At 38.7% G+C, this 21,229-nt stretch overlaps 2 protein-coding genes across 2 annotated transcripts; both read right to left on the bottom strand.

The window, feature by feature from the left end:
* Window positions 1-18,028: 18,028 nt before the first annotated feature.
* Window positions 18,029-19,385, bottom strand: LOC134219771 (keratin, type I cytoskeletal 10-like). Its single transcript, XM_062698638.1, has 2 exons — window positions 19,123-19,385; window positions 18,029-18,938 (listed from the first exon to the last, which is right to left on the bottom strand). The coding sequence occupies exons 1-2, from the start codon at window positions 19,247-19,249 to the stop codon at window positions 18,109-18,111; spliced, it is 957 nt and encodes a 318-aa protein (XP_062554622.1). The 5' UTR covers window positions 19,250-19,385; the 3' UTR covers window positions 18,029-18,108.
* A 114-nt stretch (window positions 19,386-19,499) lies between these two features.
* LOC134219772 (keratin, type I cytoskeletal 9-like) lies at window positions 19,500-20,817 on the bottom strand. Its single transcript, XM_062698639.1, has 2 exons — window positions 20,492-20,817; window positions 19,500-20,422 (listed from the first exon to the last, which is right to left on the bottom strand). Exons 1-2 carry the CDS (start codon window positions 20,550-20,552, stop codon window positions 19,545-19,547), a joined length of 939 nt encoding a protein of 312 aa, XP_062554623.1. The 5' UTR covers window positions 20,553-20,817; the 3' UTR covers window positions 19,500-19,544.
* Between the last annotated feature and the right edge of the window lie 412 nt (window positions 20,818-21,229).

Raw genomic sequence — 21,229 nt, 5'->3', positions numbered from 1 at the left:
GCAGCAACATAATTTATTGGCAAGAATGATCATGTGGAGTAAATTAGACTTACAATTTTGGTACAGATTATCAAATTAAAGTCCATTTTTCGTTATTGCAAAAAAAGCGTGTGCAACTCGTTGCAAAACTCGATTTTTTCAGCATTCGTGGTATTTATCCAACTCGGCAAGCCTCGTTGGATAAACGTACAACTCGTGCTGAAAAAAATATCTTTTTGCAACTTGTTGCACAAACTACTATTTTGCAATTCCTGATCATAATACCTGGTTTACAGTTGGCGTTTGAGTGATAAAACAGCCTACTTTTCCATACCAATGACATGGGTGCTTTAATGAACATTATGCAACTCAAATGAGTTGCATAAAATCCATTAAAGCACTCATTTGGGTGCTATAATGGAAAACCAGCATTGGAACAATAGTTACATGACCACATTTAGCTAAATTGGCTTGGGTGAGTGTTCAAATAGTGTATTCTCTGTGTCACGTAATAAATGAAATAATTTGTTGGACATGACATCAAATTCTCCAAAGGCAGGTTTATCTATCGCCTTATGGTCTGTCGAGCACACAATGGGGCACGATAACATGGAATCTGTTTGTTTTCTGCAGCAACATGATGTTTTGGCAAGATTGGTCATGCTAAGTGAATAAAATTGTACCATTTTGGTACAGATTTATCATATTTAAGCCCATTTTTCGTCATTGCAAAAAATAGCGTGTGCAACTCGTTGCAAAACTCGATTTTTTCAGCACTCGTAGTATTTCTAGTATTTATTAATTCATCATGCTCACCATGCTCCTGCTAAATATTATGTTGTGAAATGAAACAGATTTTTTGGAACACATTACATAATGCATTTCTAAAGAATAATCTAACTCTTGTTTTCCTCAAAACAGCCGTGATACTTTTGTTAAGAGTAATAAAAATGAGTAAAGTGATTATTGGAATACATTAATTCAGTGATCCAAAGCATGTGGCCCTTCAAACCTTTTCCTGCGGCCCGCGAAGGTTTCTGAGAATACACTACGTGTGGCCCATTGATAAGCATAGTATGACACGAAAAGCTTTTAAACATTCCCAATATCTCGATGTACTCGGGAACCCGTCAAGTTCACATCACTATGATGTTGAAGCACGGTTTTTATATCGTGTATAGTTGTATTATTTCATTGTATCATTATGGTTCATGAAATTCATAACATCATACATAGATGATATGTAGGCCGATAGCAAATACACTGCGATTTTATCGCCTCGGGTTATGATAATAGCAAATTTGTATTTAATGTCAGATTTAAAAATAAGTTAGGTTTTGGATAAATTAAACTGAAATTTGGTGGATTATTATCTCCAGAAACTACGTTGACTATTAACAATTGATTCTGTTCAGAATACCAATTCGATTTTTTTTTCAGAATCACAAACAGATTCTGTTCAGAACCTTCGATCGGATGCTTTTCAAAACCTCAAACAGAATACTAAACGGACTCTATTTAAAATTTCAAACAAATTCCGAAAGGATTCTGCCCCGAATCTCGGCCGGAATTCTGTTCAGAATCACGAAGGGATTCTCTTTAGCATTCCAAACGGATTCTGTTTAAAATTCTGATCGGATTCTGATCAGATTCCCGAACGGATTCTGTTCAGAATTCCAGACGGATTCTGCTCAGAATCTCGAACGGATGCTGCTCACGCTCAGAATCCTAACAGAGTTTTTTAAGAACCCCTTTGTTATTTGCTACGAAAAGTTATAGTGAACAACAAACCTCGAGTATGAAAAACATAAGATCAAAATTACAGAATCGGTTGCCACATGATTATTTGGGAAAACAGCATAGAATATTTTCTGCCAACTGAGCCGACAAGATGCTATGGTGAAAAAACAATTTCTAGTCCGCTACTCCAAACCGGTACTATAGTCTAAAAGTCAGCTGCGGCGATAAAATCTAAAGAATGAAATGTCGTTACAGGTAAAAATTTTATTTGAAAAATATTCACAGGAATAAAATCTTGCAATTGAGGCCCGATTCAACAGCTCAAAACTTCTGTGCGGCCTTTGATAGTAAGCATGCAGGGAACCACTGCATTAATTGATTTCCTCTTGTTAAACAGTTATATGTTCTTCAATTATACCCATAGACATCACAAGTATAATATTTGTTTGCACTGTGTAATGTATGACGTAATATGTATATTACATTGATAAACCCATAGTTGAAAAAAAAAACATATGGGACGGTTCTGCTTATATGGGTAGTAACAACACTTATCAAAATTCAGTCTCTAAAATGCGATATTGACAAACTACAAGATGATCAAAACCATCCTTGCTTTTAGGAAAATTATCAAGCTCTTTTAGTGGAATTCTTGTCATAAGATGAGTTTAGTTCTATTCCATTTAATTCCACCACGTTTTAATCTTTTCAGATACGTATTTCGACCTCAACTTCAGTGTTGAGCCAAGCATGAGATCTACGTGTCTTTGAAGATTACGACGTGGTGCCTTGCTTTTACATTTTATTTTTGATGTATAAAAACCGAACAATATTTTTTGCAATTCATGTGTTTTTCGCAAAGCCCTATCATCTATTACCTATTATTATCCAAAAAATGCCGGATTACCGGACAAAACGTTTTAAAGTTCTATTTTTTATTTATTTTCAAAGTCTAGATATGATTTTGATTATTTAGAATCCATATTCAAAGATACAGCCCAGTCCATATGCAAAATTACACTCCTTATTCTTCCACTCAAGATTTCATAAATCAGATCTGAAAGAATTAATCTTGAAAAAAGAATAGTGAATATCTTGGCTTTTTATAAATATTTAAACATCCATGCTAACATCGATTAGGTAAAAACGCTTTACTAAACTAAACTTTTCTAAACTCATGTCATGTGTCAATAATAGAAACAAACAGGCCAAAGACATATATCCTATTGCTTACAACTTTACAAACTATCGAAAAACAAACCCCAATGACCAGTTCCAAATCCATTATTTTACATCCGGACTCTGCCGCGAAGAGAGAAGCTAATGGGCATTGTCTAACCGCCTTAATGTTGATATTATTCGCAGTTTGTTCATCTTTCACGCAGGGCGGCACTACTCGCGAGTGTCATATACACAAGATATGCAAACCGGTTCTTCCGAACCAGAAAAAAAAACCTGTCTTTCGTACTGGATGTCGGTCGACGTTATCATCTTCACCAACGCCAATAAGAATCGTAGTACCGCAACTCTTCGCATCCTCTGGTATATTTGTTTACTCAACACAAACCAGTAACCGATGGCCAAGCAGAAGACTTGGGCGTTGTGCCGGGTTTTTCCCCGTTCTTCGCATTTCCAGTCGACTGAACGCCGTCAACAAACGGTTAAGGAACTCTGCACGCCAACAACATGAATATATAATTCCTCAACATGAATGTGGGAAAGCCCTACTCACGGGGATGTCCACGGTTTCATTCGTTGCATTCGGAATTGCAACGTTTTGTATAATTAAAACTCGGAATGAATCCTCCAAAAAGGTATTATACTTTTCTCGATTGATTTTTTTTATATTTTTAATAAAACAATAAATATATGATATTGACCATTATTTATGGCTTTTATTGGGGATGACCAATCAGCCAGAACCAAATCCAAATCTTATTCATTACAAGTAGGTACTGCACCTACTTGTGAAGTATAAGAAAATTAAGATATTTTCCATTATCTCAGATCATGGACGTAAAATGCACTTATTCGTTATAAATATAAGCAAAAATAATAAACTAGTGCACAGAAATTCATAATAAAAAAACTAATCAATAGCTAACCAATAATATTGATTAACTCTTTTTAACAGCGAATCCTAGCATTTTTATTATATGGATATAATGGGTAGGTAATGCCGTATGCTTCCATCAAACAAGCGCACGTATAATTTTACTATCAAGATCGTGCTTATCTCGTCTACTAGGGATGCATTTTATAATATTATTCTTTTAAATATGAATGATGAGCATAAGACGTATTCTGACGTATTTATTTCATAAGACGTATTCTGAAGCTTTATTTCTGTTGGAGTTTGTAAACTGTGTTATGGATCATTTTATTAGGATTACCATCGACCATTTTTTATTTTTCGTTGACATCACAGCCTTTCAGTACCATTCAGCTGTAGGCAAACAAAAATAGAAGAGATAACAGGAAATTTAATTTGTAAACAGGTTTCATCGGACTGTTTGCTTCCGATTGACCTACGAAACGCCACAAAAGCCTTCCTCAGGGGGATTTACACTATGATAATAGCCGATCTTTTTCATAACTCGCATGAATATTAATGGCCTAATATATTCGGGAAGTCGGTTGATGTGGTCACAATCTTTTTAGGTTATCAGTATGTGTTTTTGAATTTGTTTGCAACTTATTAGTTTGGCTCGTTGCATAATTTTAGTAACCTTGGAATAACTGTAGTCGAAAATAACAAACTGGAAGGACGTATTACTGAATTGAGTGAATATTAATGATCCGTAATTGCTACACTATGTTTTAATATTGAGAGTGCACCCAATCAGTGGATGTTAGATTTTCTTACAATTCTGTATAAGATCCTTCCAAAATCTGGGCATATACGAAATTGCTGGATTCTTATACAGAAAAATTTAAGGGATACAGGTACTGTAAATACAATATTTGAACAAGCGGGATGCAACGTTGAGTGTCATGAAACTAAATATTTACAATTCGAGATTTTTGATGAACCTGAAATGCTTGAAGGATCTGTTAACTTTGTCTAACATAGGCATGTTCTAGTAGAGCGATTCAAATTTTGACTTTTTTGCCCCCCGATGCCTCAACGATTACATTTGCCATTTTAATAATACTCCTAAATTTTTAGCAATTTTGGATGTAATTTAACTGTGCACACGTCATTAAAAGTTTATATGGATTGTTATTCTTTTTTACGTTAATTGCATATTATTCGGCAACTCGGCCGTACGAAAACCATTTTTTTTTTTTTTGGCTGTGGGTATACAATAGTAAAGCACATGTGGAGATTGGACAAATCAAGCATCCGAAAGATATTCAATTTGCAAAAAAGAGAGCTAACCGCGGTGGAGGTTGGTACTCGGATTCTGATGGCTTTTCCGCAAACGTGACCTTTAAGTGGTCTTGTTGTGTAGGGGTTATCACGCCTATCTAGAGAGTAGGAGGTTGAGGGTTCGAGTCCCTCCAAGACACGTGGATTCTTTTTCGCAAATTTCATATCAATTTGTCCATTTCGAAACATATGCTGTGCATATGCACAGCCAAGAAACTTTTTTACGTGTTAAATTGAATTTCCCACGATTCAGTATTTGCTTAATATCTTTACTTGCGAGTATCAAATCGTTTCGGAACAAAGACGGCCTATTTCCTTGTAAAATTTCCTATGTTGCTGAATGTACTTATATGTTTTTAGAGCTGGAAGGGAAGCGTTGGGGAACGGTTCTCCATGAAAGTTACTGTTTTCATAGTGATTTTCATACAAACTTCAAACTGCGCGTGCTCACTCAATTTACATCCAAATTAGCTAAAAATTTAGGAGAATTAATAAAAAGGCAAAAGCAATCGTTTAAGCATCGGGGGGCAAAAAAGTCAAAATTTGAATCACTCTAAATTGTTCTACATACAAAGTGTAGCCCATAAAAGTAGAATTGAAAAAAATGGTAAACGGTAAAAATTGATTTGTTTCTAGCAACTTGACCGTCAAACACTCAAGCAAATATACAGAATTCATAGATTTCTTTATTCATTATTGAATTTCAAGTTGAACAATACTATTAATTGAATTTTCAAACACGAACAAAATATGCTATTTTACTCAAATGGAGTACATAGGTCTGGCTAAGACTTTGTATAGTGATTACAATTTATTTAAAAAAAATAACGGATGTTCTTCAACCTTTTATTATTAACAATATACTCAAAAAAAATTATTTTGACTAAGACTTTGTATAGTGATTACAATTTATTTAAAAAAATAACGGATGTTCTTCAACCTTTTATTATTAACAATATACTCAAAAAAAATTATTTTGAAATAATTATTGAAACATTGATATTCGTCGCTTTGGGATAAAATTTCAAAAGGAATGACTGACTTGTCAAATTTTCAAATTTAAACTGAGGTCCACGTGAGACATTACTTTGCCATTGCAACCAATCTGCTAAAGCCGCAGCTTTGTTCTTAGATAATCCACACATTTTTATTGGAAACAATATTATTTTAACTTATGATGTTTATTAGTGCGCACATATGCACTCTCCACGCAAAGCACAAATAGAATCTATAATCAAATAAAATTTATATGTGATCTCTATTATTCAATTATTAAATTTATGTGTGTATTCATATTGAATATATTTAGGTCCACTAATTGCAAAAAAATATGTTTGCAACACATAAAGGAACGGTTCGGCACTTCATCCTATAGCTCCTATTTCCATCCCATCAAAAACAAAGCAATGAAAAGGAATTTGGTTTGTTTCTTATTTTTGTGATTTTTTTCACCAGTGAGCACGCATGTTAGCAAAAAGAAGCGACGAGATTGGTGCTGTATTTCTTTGTTTTGCGATGAGATGAATATATGTTCAGTAAGATGGAAAATGGAACAGTTCCCCTATATTCAATATGAAGAATTTTCTCAGTGTTCGGTTTGCATAAACTTTTCCAATAAGGAAATAACTGATAATCAGGGTTCCTAATACTCACTCAATCTCAGGAGCACATGATGCTTCCTCACGAAAACTTTCGGGAAGAAATTGCTTTTCGAGAAAGAAAAGCAGTCTGGAGAGTGAAAACCATTTCCGCTCACTTCGAAACCATTTCCGCTCACTCACTGCCGCGGGAAGTTGGTTTGCTCGTTTTCTTTCAAATCCGAGCTTTCGGTGACGTTCCTCGCTATGAACAACGAAAATAGATTCTCACTGCCAGTGTTGTCCTACACTCAGGGCAAAAAATTCTGCTCTTTGATTTTACTCCATCTAAACGATTTTATAGTCTGAACTAAGTAAGTTCAACTAATAGAAGGATATTTGAATTTTCTAAATGTCATGGCAAACTGTCAAAAAAATGCACTCCAGAGCCACAGGAGCGCGCGCACTGAAAATACACTGGAGTGTATTTTCAGCGCGCGCGCTCCTGTGGCTCTGGAGTGCATTTTTTTGACAGTTTGCCATGACATTTAGAAATTTCAAATATTAGTTGAACTTACTTAGTTGAGATTATAAAATCGTTTAGATGGAGTAAAATCAAAGAGCAGAATGTTTTGCATTGAGTGTAGGACAACACTGCTCACTGGGCCCGAACAACGCTTGCTTTGTTCTCATCAAAACGAAAAGTCGAAACCCTGCAGTGATAATATTACACAATGAATCGCCTGCTTTGAGCGTGATTACAGCGGCACACTAGGAGTTATCTTTCGGAAATCAGTATGGCGAAAGGCATCTAATGTTTAATATCTCGAAAATAAGCACCTTAATCGAACAAATATTTGGTAGACGTAGTAGCGGACACCTTCCTACATGACTGGTACCAAATAGTTTTTTGTGAAAAGTTTCTACAGCTGAGAAATCCCGCGTTAGATATCTTTCGCCATACAAACTTCAGGTGGTTAACTCATGCTGGCTGTTTTTACATATACGATAGCGCATGGATACAGCAGCGGCGGGTAAAAAACCACCAACTGTATCTGATTCATTGGAATGCAAATCAATCGCATTCAGTATGAAGCCCGTAGGAATTTCAAGTGTTGTCTCTCTGTTAAGTTGTCGCATAAAATACAATGAAATGAGATTTTCGCATAAAATAGAAGCATGGAAATACGTCACGATGATTTTTAGTAGTTTACTTCTTTACTTTCTTCATTGCCACCTCGCAGCACACACAGTTGTTGTTTTTAAGCCAAGTTGCCATTTCTGCATTCGTACATCATGATACCCGGTGATGTGGTAGCCCGATGATACTTTTATGCCCAGGGAAGTCGAGACAAGAAGGATTTTTTTGGAGCAGGGAAAAGACAAATCCGTTAGTTTTAGGAGGATATTCTGGTTCAGTGTAGGCTTTGCAAAACCTCATGATCACATAGACTTATATTGAGGATCAGGTTACACGGAGCTTCGAAGACATTCTTAATCAAGAGAATGTTTTTGACCCTTCGTTGGGAACTAGTTTGGATGAAGTGATATTATTTATTTATTTATTCAGCTGAGGCTGCTAGTTCATCTTCTTCTTATTGGCATTACATCCCCATACTGGGACAGAGCCACCTCGCAGCTTAGTGTTCATTAAGCACTTCCACAGTTAATAACTGCGAGATTTCTTAGCCAGGTTACCATTTTTGCATTCGTATATCATGAGGCTAGCACGATGACACTTTTATGCCCAGGGAAGTCGAGACAATTTCCAATCCGAAAATTGCCTAGACCGGCACCGGGAATCGAACCCAGCCACTCTCAGCATGGTCTTGCTTTGTAGCTGCGCGTCTTACCGCACGGCTAAGAAGGGCCCGAGGCTTCTAGTTATCGCCCAATTAGTTTGCTTTCTTCAATAAGCAAACTGTTTGAAAAGATTATTTTAAATAGAATGATGGTTCATATTAATGCCATTGAGCAATTTGATTTTCGCCATAGGCATTCAACCACCCATCAGTTAATAACGAATTAAAGTCGGCTCATCAAATCTGAAGGATGTTCGACTGGAGTTGCTCTTCTTGATATAGAGAAAGCATTTGACAGTGTTTGGCATGAAGGCTTGATTGTAAAATTGATGAATTTTAATTTTCCTCTGTACATTATTAAACTGATCCAAAATTATTTATCAGATCGCTCACTGCAGGTAAACTATCAGAATTCTAAATCTGATAGATTACCTGTGAGAGCTGGTGTCCCCCGAGGCAGCATACTGGGGCCTGTAGTATTCAGAGTAAGCGGCTAATGATTTTAGTTTGTATAAGTGATTTTAGACTATGATTTGATTCTGCTATGGCGGATAGTACATTAAACATAAGCAATCAACTATACCAATTGTGAAATCACATATTTTTACCGTACAATGTGGCAAGTTTTACATTAGACTTGATTCGAACTCTCAATTTTGCATATGCACTAATATTGATCTCTATCGTGAAAGAATCTGTGCATGATTGAGTATTTGAGAGTATGGAGAGCAACATATTGAATTTTCTGACGAACTTTGCTTCATTTAAGCGTGAGCCAATGAATCGGTAGCTTGTGAGGGGCTGAGAGATGTTGCGCGGCGGGGTATGGCAATGCTAGCGCATTGCTGCCACCGCAGTGTGAGATGGTGTTGGTAGCGCCATCGGGTTGAGTAGCAACGACTAAAGACACTATATACAAAGACGCGAAATCTGATCCCTGAGCAAATAATTCGACAGGCAACCCTGAATGCGCAACACTGCTCACATTGCATAAAGTTTTCAAATTGGTGTAAGTGACTTTCCTAATTTCAAAAAAATTATTAGTAATGCTTATACCCACGCAAATCAGATAACAACTACAATATAAACAAGTTGAGAGTCATTTTCTACCACTTGTAGGGGTTTATTAGGCTACATTGATCCAAAAATATTACAACAATAATATAAACATGTTTATTTGCGGAAGTTATATTAGCCCTTACCAAATGTTCTGCGTGATTTTTTGGAATGACAGATCTTCTGCTCGATTGGAATAGCACTGACAGTAAATTTGGAATTCCAATTGGAACATTTCCCGTCTTTGTTTATAGTGTCTTTACTCTTTGCAAGTCCCGTCCCAGGTATTAGTTAACCTAAAGACACTATATACAAAGACGCGAAATCTGATCCCTGAGCAAATAATTCGACAGGCAACCCTGAATGCGCAACACTGCTCACATTGCATAAAGTTTTCAAATTGGTGTAAGTGACTTTCCTAATTTCAAAAAAAATATTAGTAATGCTTATACCCACGCAAATCAGATAACAACTACAATATAAACAAGTTGAGAGTCATTTTCTACCACTTGTAGGGGTTTATTAGGCTACATTGATCCAAAAATATTACAACAATAATATAAACATGTTTATTTGCGGAAGTTATATTAGTCCTTACCAAATGTTCTGCGTGATTTTTTTGGAATGACAGATCTTCTGCTCGATTGGAATAGCACTGACAGTAAATTTGGAATTCCAATTGGAACATTTCCCGTCTTTGTTTATAGTGTCTTTAGCAACGACGAAGATTGCACCGTCAGTTTGTTGTCGAATTTTAAAACGAACAGTCGCACCGCTCTTCAACGGCGGATTCCATTCAGCCGTTTTCGGCTGGAATACGACAGGGCCCATATTGTATAACATTTTTACTTCTGACTTACTTGATTTACCACCAGGGTGTCAACAATCTTTGTTTGCAGATGACACGGGCCTTTCAGCCAAAGGGCGAAGCCTTCGTGTCATTTTTAGTATATTGCAAAAAAGTTTGGATATTTTCTCCACTTACTTTAAAAAATGGAAAATTTCTCCGAGTGCTTCCAAAACTCAGCTTATAATTTTCTTACATAAGCCGAGAGCTTCATATTTGAAGCCTTCTAAGAGACATATTGTCACTTTTAATGGAGTTCCAATTAATTGGTCTAGCGAAGCTAAATATTTAGGACTTCTGCTAGATCAAAAAAAAATAACTTTTAAAAGTCTCATTGAAGGCATTCAAGCCAAATGTAACAAATATATTATGTGTCTATATCCACTTATAAACAGAAAATCAAAACTTTGTCTTACGAACAAACTTTTGATTTACAAAATTGTTTTTAGACCAGCCATGTTCTATGCTGTGCCAATATGGACTAGTTGCTGCAATACCAGAAAGAAGGCACTGCAGAGGATTCAAAATAAATTTTTGAAAATGATTCTCAAGTTGCCTCCGTGGTATAGTACCAATGAACTTCATAGAATTTCTAATATTGAGACTATGCAACAAAATTATTTCCAATTTTAGACAAAAATCGTTGCAATCTTCTATTGCAACGATTAGCTCTTTGTACCCTTAGAATAAATTAGGTTAAGTTTAGTTTAAGCTGAAAACATTGTAATTCCTACATGGTTCAATTCAACCAGAGAAAAAATTCTAACTGCCAGAAGAATTGAAATGTATTAATAATAACTAACAATGTAACATAGCAAATAAGGATGATAGTGTTTAGAAAACACGGAGCACCTAGTCTAAGAGATGATATATTAGATATATTATAATATATATTAGATAATTAGCAAAAAAAATATTTAAATTTTTTTTTTTTTTAATCCAAAATTATCCATTTTGCTCGACACTTTTGGTGGCTTAAAAAAAATAGTGGGCAATTATCGTTGTTTTTAACTACTTGATGTAATAACCAAAAGTAGGCTACTCGCTTGATGGCATAACATTGGCTTGTGCTCCGATATACGCTGATGCACAACAATAATATGCTTAAGCGCAGCATAATAGGCTATGGTTTGAGCCATATAGGGTCATGCGCTAATTCGTCCATGGCGCTAATTCCCGTCATATCAAATTCTAATTCACTAAATACTCGCGATTGGTCATTTAAATCAACGAAATTATCACCTGACGAGATAGAAAAAAGTGTACACTATCATCTAAACTCATTCCAGCCACATTCCGGTGTTACTTTCATTGAAAAACTCTTAAAACAAACTTCACGATTCAGTATATTTGCAACATTACCAATCTTTTCCGTGCGACGAAGGAAAATTCAACCGCTTCCACTCTAAGCAAACCCGCGTAACATTGTCATCAAAATCAATGTTTTTCAAAAACTTCAACTACACTTTCTCACTTTTTTTCTCCGCTATGCACTAAATCAAAGTAATATCTTTCACTGAATTGTAAAACTATTCGAAAACACACTCCCGAAAGGCGTCAAAAGAAATTTTTTTTGCAAACTTTGAAGATGTTAATTTTTTTTTTCTTTCGTCACCTTGTTTACAGGCTGAGAACGCGTTGCCAAACTGACGATTTGAACTGAATAATCTTATATTACATATCTTATAAAACACAATGCAGTCAATAAATTTCGTTTGTTCGCTTATTTTCCGCTAGCGTAATAAAAGTAAAATCTTCCAAATACATTTTATTCATCCAAACTCGTCATGTACACCCAAATTTGCTACTATTCCTAAGTATTGAAAACTGGGAAATAATTTCCTAGTAGAAATTTGATGGCAACACTACCCACGTGCATGCTCCGCTTTTCTGTTAGTTGTTTGACAGACTGATGCATTTTACTGAATAGAAGTACAAACAAATCTTTTTTATGTGAATTAAATGGGATTGCACTGGGATTTTTTTAAAACTGGAACAAAAAGTAAACTTGTTTACGACTTTAGAAATTGACGGACATGATAGTTATTATGCAAGAGGTCGCAAATAGTTCGTCCCAGAAATCCATGGAGTAAGGCCTTTGGATCTTGGAGTAAGGCATATGATCTCGGTCATTCAAGAAATTCCTGGAGTATGGCGATCCGATTGTATACGCGTATATCTTTGGTTAGATCAATTATTTACTCAATTGAAAAATGGTACATGCTCTCTGTAGCACAAAGAATAGAATGCGGTCACAACATATGCTCTTGGTTATCCAAGATTTTTTTTTATTCTTTATTAAAGTGATTTTTAAGTGTAGTACAAAGTTCATCACTCATACCAATATCCAGGGGGCAGCAGGGACAGCAGGGACAGCATGGACCATGTCCAAGGGCTTGACGACCCCTCCCCAGCTGTCTGTGAGTCAGGGAGAACTGCCTAGGGCGTGGTGGGATTTAGCAGTGGGCTCTGCTAAAATCCCTCCCAAAAAACCACAAGTGCCCGTAATCAGACTCTATCAAAGCGACTGTGTGCCGCTTCAAAAGCACAAGCCCAGGGAGTGCCAATTGGCTGGGGAGTGTCCCTACTTCGGTAGGGTAGCGCGTGAGCTGCTTCGGCAGGGAGTGAGTGATCTGTTTGTGCTGAGGCAGGAGTGTCATAGCGCGTCGCCGCTATTGTCACCTCGAAGCGCAGCAGAAGTCTGAGTATGGACTGCACATGCTAAGGTAAGAGTGTCGTAGCGTAGTATCGTTGATTGGTCCCTACATACCGCTATCGACACCTCGAGGCATGGCAGTGGAGTGTTAGAGTGAGTTGGGGAGTGTCCCTACTTCGGTAGGGTAGCGCGTGAGCTGCTTCGGCAGGGAGTGAGTGATCTGGTTGTGCTGAGGCAGGAGTGTCATAGCGTGTCGCCGCTATTGTCACCTCGAAGCGCAGCAGAAGTCTGTCTGAGTATGGACTGCACATGCTGAGGTATGAGTCGATGTAGCTATCGACACCTCGAGGCATGGCAGTGGAGTGTTAGAGTGAGCACCCGAATAAGGGTCACATGGAGCGAATGGTCTTTGGAGAAGCTGCTTCGGCGGCAGGGTAGCAGTGGGTTGTACCCACACACCTACAGTTGTGCACATGTGGTGCATAGGGAGTGTCCCTGCTTCGGCAGGGTAGCGTGTGGTCTGCTTCGGCAGTGGTGTGATTGATCTGCTCGTGCTGAGGCAGGAGTGTCGTAGCGTAATATCTGTAGGCCCAGGCAGTTACCGCTATTGACACCTCGAGGCATGGCAGCGGAGCGCCCGGGAGAGCATCCAAGTAAGACTCAAATGGAGTGAATGGTGTGCGAGCACCCAAGTCAGTCTCGCATGGGACGGGTGCCTGTGTGAGCGATAATGAGCGAGTACGTTTAGTACTGCCATCCCCCAGAAGTAGTACTGGGAGGTAGTTCCTGGGGGAAACGATGGTGGAGCCCAAGGGAGTTTAGTCGGTATTACCGGTATGGTCGAGTCCGACACTCCAGTACACTTCCGTGTGGTAGTTTGGCAACTACAATGCACGTGTACTGGGTTAGTGTGTAAATGCATTCTCCCTTGTAAAAAAAAAAAAAAAAGAAAAAAAAAAAAAACCAATATCAAAGAAATTCCTGGAGTAAGGCCTTCCGTGTACACGCGTAACCAAAGATAAATTTACTCAATTGAAAAATGGTACATACTCTCTGTAGTACAAATAATGGAATGCGTTCACAACATATGCTGTTGGTTAGTTGGTTAGGTTAGAAATTCCTGAAACGCGCAACCAAAGATCAATTTACTTTACAATTACGCTACAATGGGCGTATTACATATTCAAAACAGGCCTGTAGATCATTAGTTACGCGTGTAGATCTGAAGGCCCTAATTTCAGGGGTTTCTTGGATAACCGCGAACGTCTTCCATACGCATATTGGATCATATGTACCACAATGGACATATTACATATTAAAAACAGGCCTGTAGATCATTAGTTACGCGTGTAGATCTGGAGGCCTTCACTTCAGGAGCTTCTTGGATAACTGCGAACATCTTCCCTACGCATATTCTATCATATGTACCACAATGGGCATATAACATATTCAAAACAGGCCTGTACATCATTGGTTACGCGTGTAGATCTGGAGGCCTTAACATCAGGGGTTTCTTGGATAATCACGAACATCTTCACTACGCACATTCGATCATATGTACCACAATTATGGGAATATTACATATTAAAAAACAGGCCTGTAGATCATTGGTTACGTGTGTAGATCTGGAGGCCTTCACTTCAGGGGTTTCTTGGATAACCGCGAACATCTTCCCTACGTATATTCGATCATATGTACCACAATGGGTATATTACATATTCAAAACAGGCCTGTACATCATTGGTTACGCGTGTAGATCAGGAGGCCTTAACTTCAGGGGTTTCTTGGATAACCGCGAACGTCTTCCATACGCTTTTTCGATCATATGTAACACAATGAACATATTACATATTCAAAACAGGCCTGTAGATCATTGGTTACGCGTGTAGATCTGCAGGCCTTCACTTCAGGGGCTTCTTGGATAACTGTGTACATCTTCCTTACACGTATTATATCATATGTACCACAATGGGCATATTACATATTCAAAACAGGTCTGTAGATCATTGGTAACGCGTGTAGATCTGCAGGCCTTAACTTCAGGGGTTTCTTGGATAACCGCGAACGTCTTCCATACGCATATTCGATAATATGTACCTTCTTCTTATCTTCTTATTGGCATTACATCCCCACACTGGGACAGAGCCGTCTCGCAGCTTAGTGTTCATTAAGCACTTCCACAGTTATTAACTGCGAGGTTTCTAAGCCAGGTTACCATTTTTGCATTCGTATATCATGAGGCTAACACGATGATACTTCTATGCCCAGGGAAGTCGAGACAATTTCCAATCCGAAAATTGCCTAGACCGGCACCGGGAATCGAACCCAGCCACCCTCAGCATGGTCTTGCTTTGTAGCCGCGCGTTTTACCGTACGGCTAAGGAGGGCCCTCCAATCATATGTACCACAATGGACATATTACATATTCAAAACAGCCCTGTAGATCATTGGTTACGCGTGTAGATCTGGAGGCCTGCACTTCAGGAGCTTCTTGGATAACTGCGAACATCTTCCTTACACGTATTCTATCATATGTACCACAATGGGCATATTACATATTCAAAACAGGTCTGTAGATCATTGGTTACGCGTGTAGATCTGGAGGCCTTCACTTCAGGGGTTTCTTGGATAACCGCGAACATCTTCCCTACGCATATTCTATCATATGTACCACAATGGGCATATAACATATTCAAAACAGCCCTGTAGATCATTGGTTACGCGTGTAGATCTGGAGGCCTTCACTTCAGGGGCTTCTTGGATAACCGCGAACATCTTCCCTACGCGTAGTCTATCATATGTACCACAATGGGCATATTACATATTCAAAACATGCCTGCAGATCATTGGTTACGCAACGTCTGTTGAGGCCAAATTGGAAACTTAAGTATGCAGATCTTTGATTTATAGTAATTTTGTACGCTTTTCAATGGCAAATATTGATGTTTTAATGGAAAATTGTAATAAAAAAATCTCCGTTTTCAATTGCTATTCTTACATTGAAAGTTGTTAATAACGAGAATGCATTTGTCAGAGATAAAGAGATTGCATTTTTTAGAGAAATTCGCTATTTACTTACTGATTCTACCCTTCATTGGCGAATCCTAGAAAGAGGTAAAAAAATGAAAGACATGCGATGGTGAGAAACAACTAAATCCTTCGTGAAGTATACGGCGATGCTTTTAAAATGGTCATATAAAATTAAAAACGAATTCTAATTAAAAACCAATGAATTCAAAGTGTGAGAAAAATAAAGAGCTAAGGACTGTTCATTAAAGTAAGTGGACACCTTTTTATGAATGGTTTAAAGTTAAAACTTAACGAAAAATTGGTAATTTTCGCTCTGTGTATAAAAAAAATTGTTTACTTTTGCAGCACACCTGAACAATTTGGAAAAACCTTAGAAATTCCGAACGATAGGTCGGATCAGTTTATCAACTCGCAGATTAATTCTGCACAAATGGTACAGTGCATTTTGATGGACGACGAGATATACATCAAATTGGACTGCAGTATAGAAATACTACAATAAGAGATCAGCGAAGACGCCATCTTGTTTCCAATCGAACCGTCAAAAGCGGTTCCAATTCGCCTTGTTTACTTTTTGCATCCATAAGAAGCAAGCAAAAAGTTCAAGTGATGCCGGTATTATTTTCACGATTTCATACATTTTCATACGTTGCCATTTCGACAGTTTTTCACTCCGCCGGTCGCGGTCTCTGGTTATAGGGTGGCTACTGCAGTACACTTCCAGGGCCACATTTTTTCAACGCTGAACAGAGGACAGATGTGCCTGATGATGGGCGATATATCCGAACCGAAAAAAATTAGGAAATTGTTTTGGTATGACAAGCAATTTGCTCCTGTGACTCCGTATTTCACAAACAACGGTGAAAATTGAAGAAAATACTATATCAAAAAACGACTTCTAACCATCTACAGAAAGCATACGGATCCTCTTTTGTTTTGGCCGGATCTGGCATCGGCTCACTACGTTTCTGCTACGTTGGAGATGCTGAATAAGGAAAAAGTCGATTTTGTCGAAAAATGCCTAAATCCACCAAACTGCCCTGAACTGCGTCCTATCGCAAAATACTGGGCAATAATTACGCGGGATCTTAATGTAGATGGGAAAGAAGCAAGATCTGTTGACTGCTTCAAGAAAATTTGGTCTGCGTACAATGAACGGAATGAACGGCAATGAACGAAGTTGAGCAGAATCTAATGGGAGCTGTCAAGAGAAAAGTCCGAGCATTCTTCAGAAAAGAGAAGTAAATATTCAAAATCACGTGAATTCGTTCACATGTATGTTGATTGTCATTTATATAAAGCAACCTTATGAATTTGTTTAAAAATAAACATGTTCCTTTGAAAAACAGGTGTCCACTTTCTTTAATGAACATGAATTTCGAACACATCATTACTAAAAAAGTGTTTCATTGCTTCTAAAATGCAGTTTTCCGTTTTTCTCGCACCTAACATTCAATAGTTTTGAATGAGAATTCGTTTTTGATTTGTTATTAGGGGAAATGACGGCTTTGGCAGGTTTTGTTTTATTATTGTCAGTGGGGTTTTTGTTGACCAAATTTTATGAAATTCGGCCACAATATTCTTTGATATGCAAAGAATGTTTAGGCCAAATTTGAGCATAATAGGTTATAGAAAACCCCCTGCCAATAATAGAACAAAACCTGCCAAAGCCGTCTTTTCCCCTATCAGTTTAAATTAATCGCCGTATACTTTGCCATGACGAATTTTGTTGTTTCTCACCATCACATGTCTTCTTCTTTTTACTTCACGAATTCGTCAATAGAAAATTTCTGATTTTTTAACGAAATATTTCTAGTTCTCTTTAGAAATTTTATTTTGCTATCGAATTAGAAACGAATTATGGCGTCGCAGAAGTTCATAATCAAATATATAGTATAGCGCAAATATTGGGCATTCAAAAGTAAGGAGTTCACTAAACCATCGAACGGAGAACAAAAACACATGTACTATTTCATGATAATTAAACAACATGTATTTTTAACACCTATGTAGTTTCTTGAAAGCTCAATAAACTTTCATTTTCCGACCTAATATTGTTGCTTGTGCACTTGCGTATGTACGTTACCGTGACCATCATCAACACTTGATACACTAATTCCTGCACCATGCTGTCCTTGTGCGCTGAAACTCTGTCCGCCATCAGCGCCACCAAAGCGATTGGCCGTTGCAAAATTTCCTCCATTGCCTCCGAACGAACTTGCGCCTACACCCGAATAACCACCGCCGCTACCTCCACCACCTCCAAATCGGTTTGCTGTTGCGTATCCTCCATTTCCAGTAGACGATGAAGCACCAAATGAACTAACTCCTACTCCAGAGCTTGCACCACTTCCACCAAAACGGTTGGCCGTCGAAAATCCTCCGTATCCTGGGGTACCGCTGAACGAACTAAAACTGGCCCCGGCATGATTGCCCCCATCGCTTCCACTGAATCTGTTGGCGGTGGCAAATCCATTTCCATCTTGACCGTAATGAGTGGTACTGGCTCCCCCTGGACCAAAATGGGTAACCGATGTTCCTGACTGGCCGTTCGGGAGTGAGCCGGTGCTTACGCTAACACCCTGTACAGATCCACCCCCACCACCACCTCCAAAACGGTTTCCCAGCCCTCCGTCTAGTCCACCGGAGAATGCGCCAGCGCTAGCACCACTTTGTGCAAAACCACTTCCTCCGAATTGACCGCACAAATCCATGAACGGAAGTGGCGGTAGGGCAACATGAGGGAATGTTTGCGCGAAGAATTGATTTTGGGCAGCCTGTGTTTGCAGCTGTTGTTGTTGGAAATTACGACATGCTTGCTGCCAGGCGTTCACCTGATTTTGGGGGTAATCATTGGGCTGAAACCCGTTGGGGTGAGCTGAAAGATTTGGAAAAAAAATAGTTATCATTTATATGTAGGTCAAGACCTTCTAATCATTAATCGTCTATGTAAACAGAATGTTCACCGTTTGAACTTGCTTGTCAGCATTAATATGATAATGCGAACTACCTCAAAGCAGTATCACTTTTGAAAGTAATTGGACAAAACAAAGATTACTTACCGTTGACTAAACCAATAACGGCTATTAATCCGATTAATTTAGAGAATCCCATCATCTGCAACCGATGCTTGCAATACTTCCTGCACAAGTAAGTAGCAAAGTATTGAGTGGCTCTCAGCAAATCCATTCCTTTATAAACATTTTCTTCAAACCTACATGATTGCAAATAACTCTAGTCATAAAAAACCCATCCATTTTTGATCGAACGGCTCTCTCACTCGAACGTGATTCTCGTGTAAATATAAACATACAAGTCTCAAAAGATTATCAAGGAGGATGCTGTGTGGTAATGGGCTACAAGGCAGCAAAAAAGCAAACGGCAGATAGCAATCAAATAAAGGGAGAGCTTATAGCCGAAGAATTGAAAGTCATTCTCGTCGTGATCATTGGGAATATTTTCTGTTTATTTCGTCATTAGTTTCTTAGTTTTTCCATACCCAGGCCTCACTTTCTGCCTTTTTCTTGGTTCCATCAGCTGATTCATCAGTGCTGATTCGTACTCCAAATCCATCACCCTGCTGACTAACTTGTGTATGTCTTCCACCGGGTCCAAAGGAGGATTGACCCTGATTGAAAGATTGCGATCCAGCTTGAGAGCCACTGCCGGTACTTCCATGGTGGCCTGCACCTCCACCAAAAGACTGCGACCCAGCTTGGGAACCGCTTGCAGAACCACCATGACCACCATGTTCCTGTCCGAGAGATGAAGACTGTGCTCCTGCTTGAGAACCAGTTCCAATTTCTCCATGATGACCAGGGTCTTGTCCAACGGATGTTGATTGTGCTCCAGCTTGAGATCCTGAGCCTAGTGCTCCGTGAGCACCATGTTCGAGACCACTACTGATTGATTGAGATGCAGCAGACGATCCTGATCCAGTTTGACCACCATGGCCATCACCTGAGAAGGATTGAGATCCAGACTGAGCTCCAGACTGCGATCCAGACCCACCATGTCCACCGGTACTAGACGAAAAGGATTGCGAGCCTGATTGCGATCCCGATTGCACTCCATGACCTCCTCCTTGACTGAATGAGCTGGATGAGGCACCGCTTGAAGATCCGGTGAAACCTGGGAACTGCCCAAACTGAGGGAATTGTGGAAACTGTCCGAATCCGAGTTGATTACCACCGAACAGCATTGGTTGATTAAACTGTGGTCCAAAATGAGGAAATTGGCCAAAGGATTGGGAGGATGCCGAGCTTCCGCTTTGGGAAGCTGAGCCCCCGGCACCACTGGCCGATTGCGAGCCAGCCGACGCTGCACTACCACTTACGTCCCTCACATGCCTTTGTAATGGAACTGCGAAACAAACAATGTATTAATTGATTATTAATCAGTAATTTGCAATAGTCAATACATTCAACCTACCGACTTTGCCATAGGCGCAAGCCAACGTGACTACCAAAACCGTTGCTAAGAAAAACCGCATTGTAATAGCTTCCTATCTGTGACAGTACTAACAAGGTACTAACTTTGGTGGAGATTTCCCAGCCAAAACAACAGAAATACCCTACGGTGACTAGTAGAGAGAGGTGACCGTATCACTCAACTTGATGACTGTAGCACTCTGCAGTTCGTTTTTATATGAACGAAAGCTTGAACTTCTCTCATTTGTAAGTACTAGGCATGTACGCCATGCATCACTCTGAGAGAAGACGCCTTAGCTCTACTTCATTTTAAAATAGTGATAAGAATGATGCTAATACGAGGGAAAATCCAGCTACTGCAGCTCTACCAATCATTCGATCGTGGATCATTCATGTGCTAACAAACCCAATGCTTGTCCTCGTCTGCCAGTGCAGCTTCAGACGCATTTAGTAGTGATTCCAGGAACGTGATTTGGAAAATCCAAAATCCAACCGTCAGGGCCTTCCTTCCAGTTTGATCACTTAGCATCACATTTTATGACTTATTGTATTTGTTGAACGAAACAGGTTTCTCGATCGCGAGCGAGGGTGGTGCAGATTGTAGTCGGCCAATATTCCCCGCAATAATGCGGTATTAAGATATGCGTGTTTCAACAAAACAGTATTAGTATTCATAACAGTGATATAATAATTGTTTGGTGCTATCAATTTCTGATTGATTTATACATAGTAGTAGGGC

Source organism: Armigeres subalbatus, chromosome 3 (genome assembly GCF_024139115.2).
Source record: "Armigeres subalbatus isolate Guangzhou_Male chromosome 3, GZ_Asu_2, whole genome shotgun sequence".
NCBI classification, from domain to species: domain Eukaryota; kingdom Metazoa; phylum Arthropoda; class Insecta; order Diptera; family Culicidae; genus Armigeres; species Armigeres subalbatus.
Note: the sequence above shows the minus strand (reverse complement) of the source record. Positions and strands in the feature narration are given on the sequence as shown.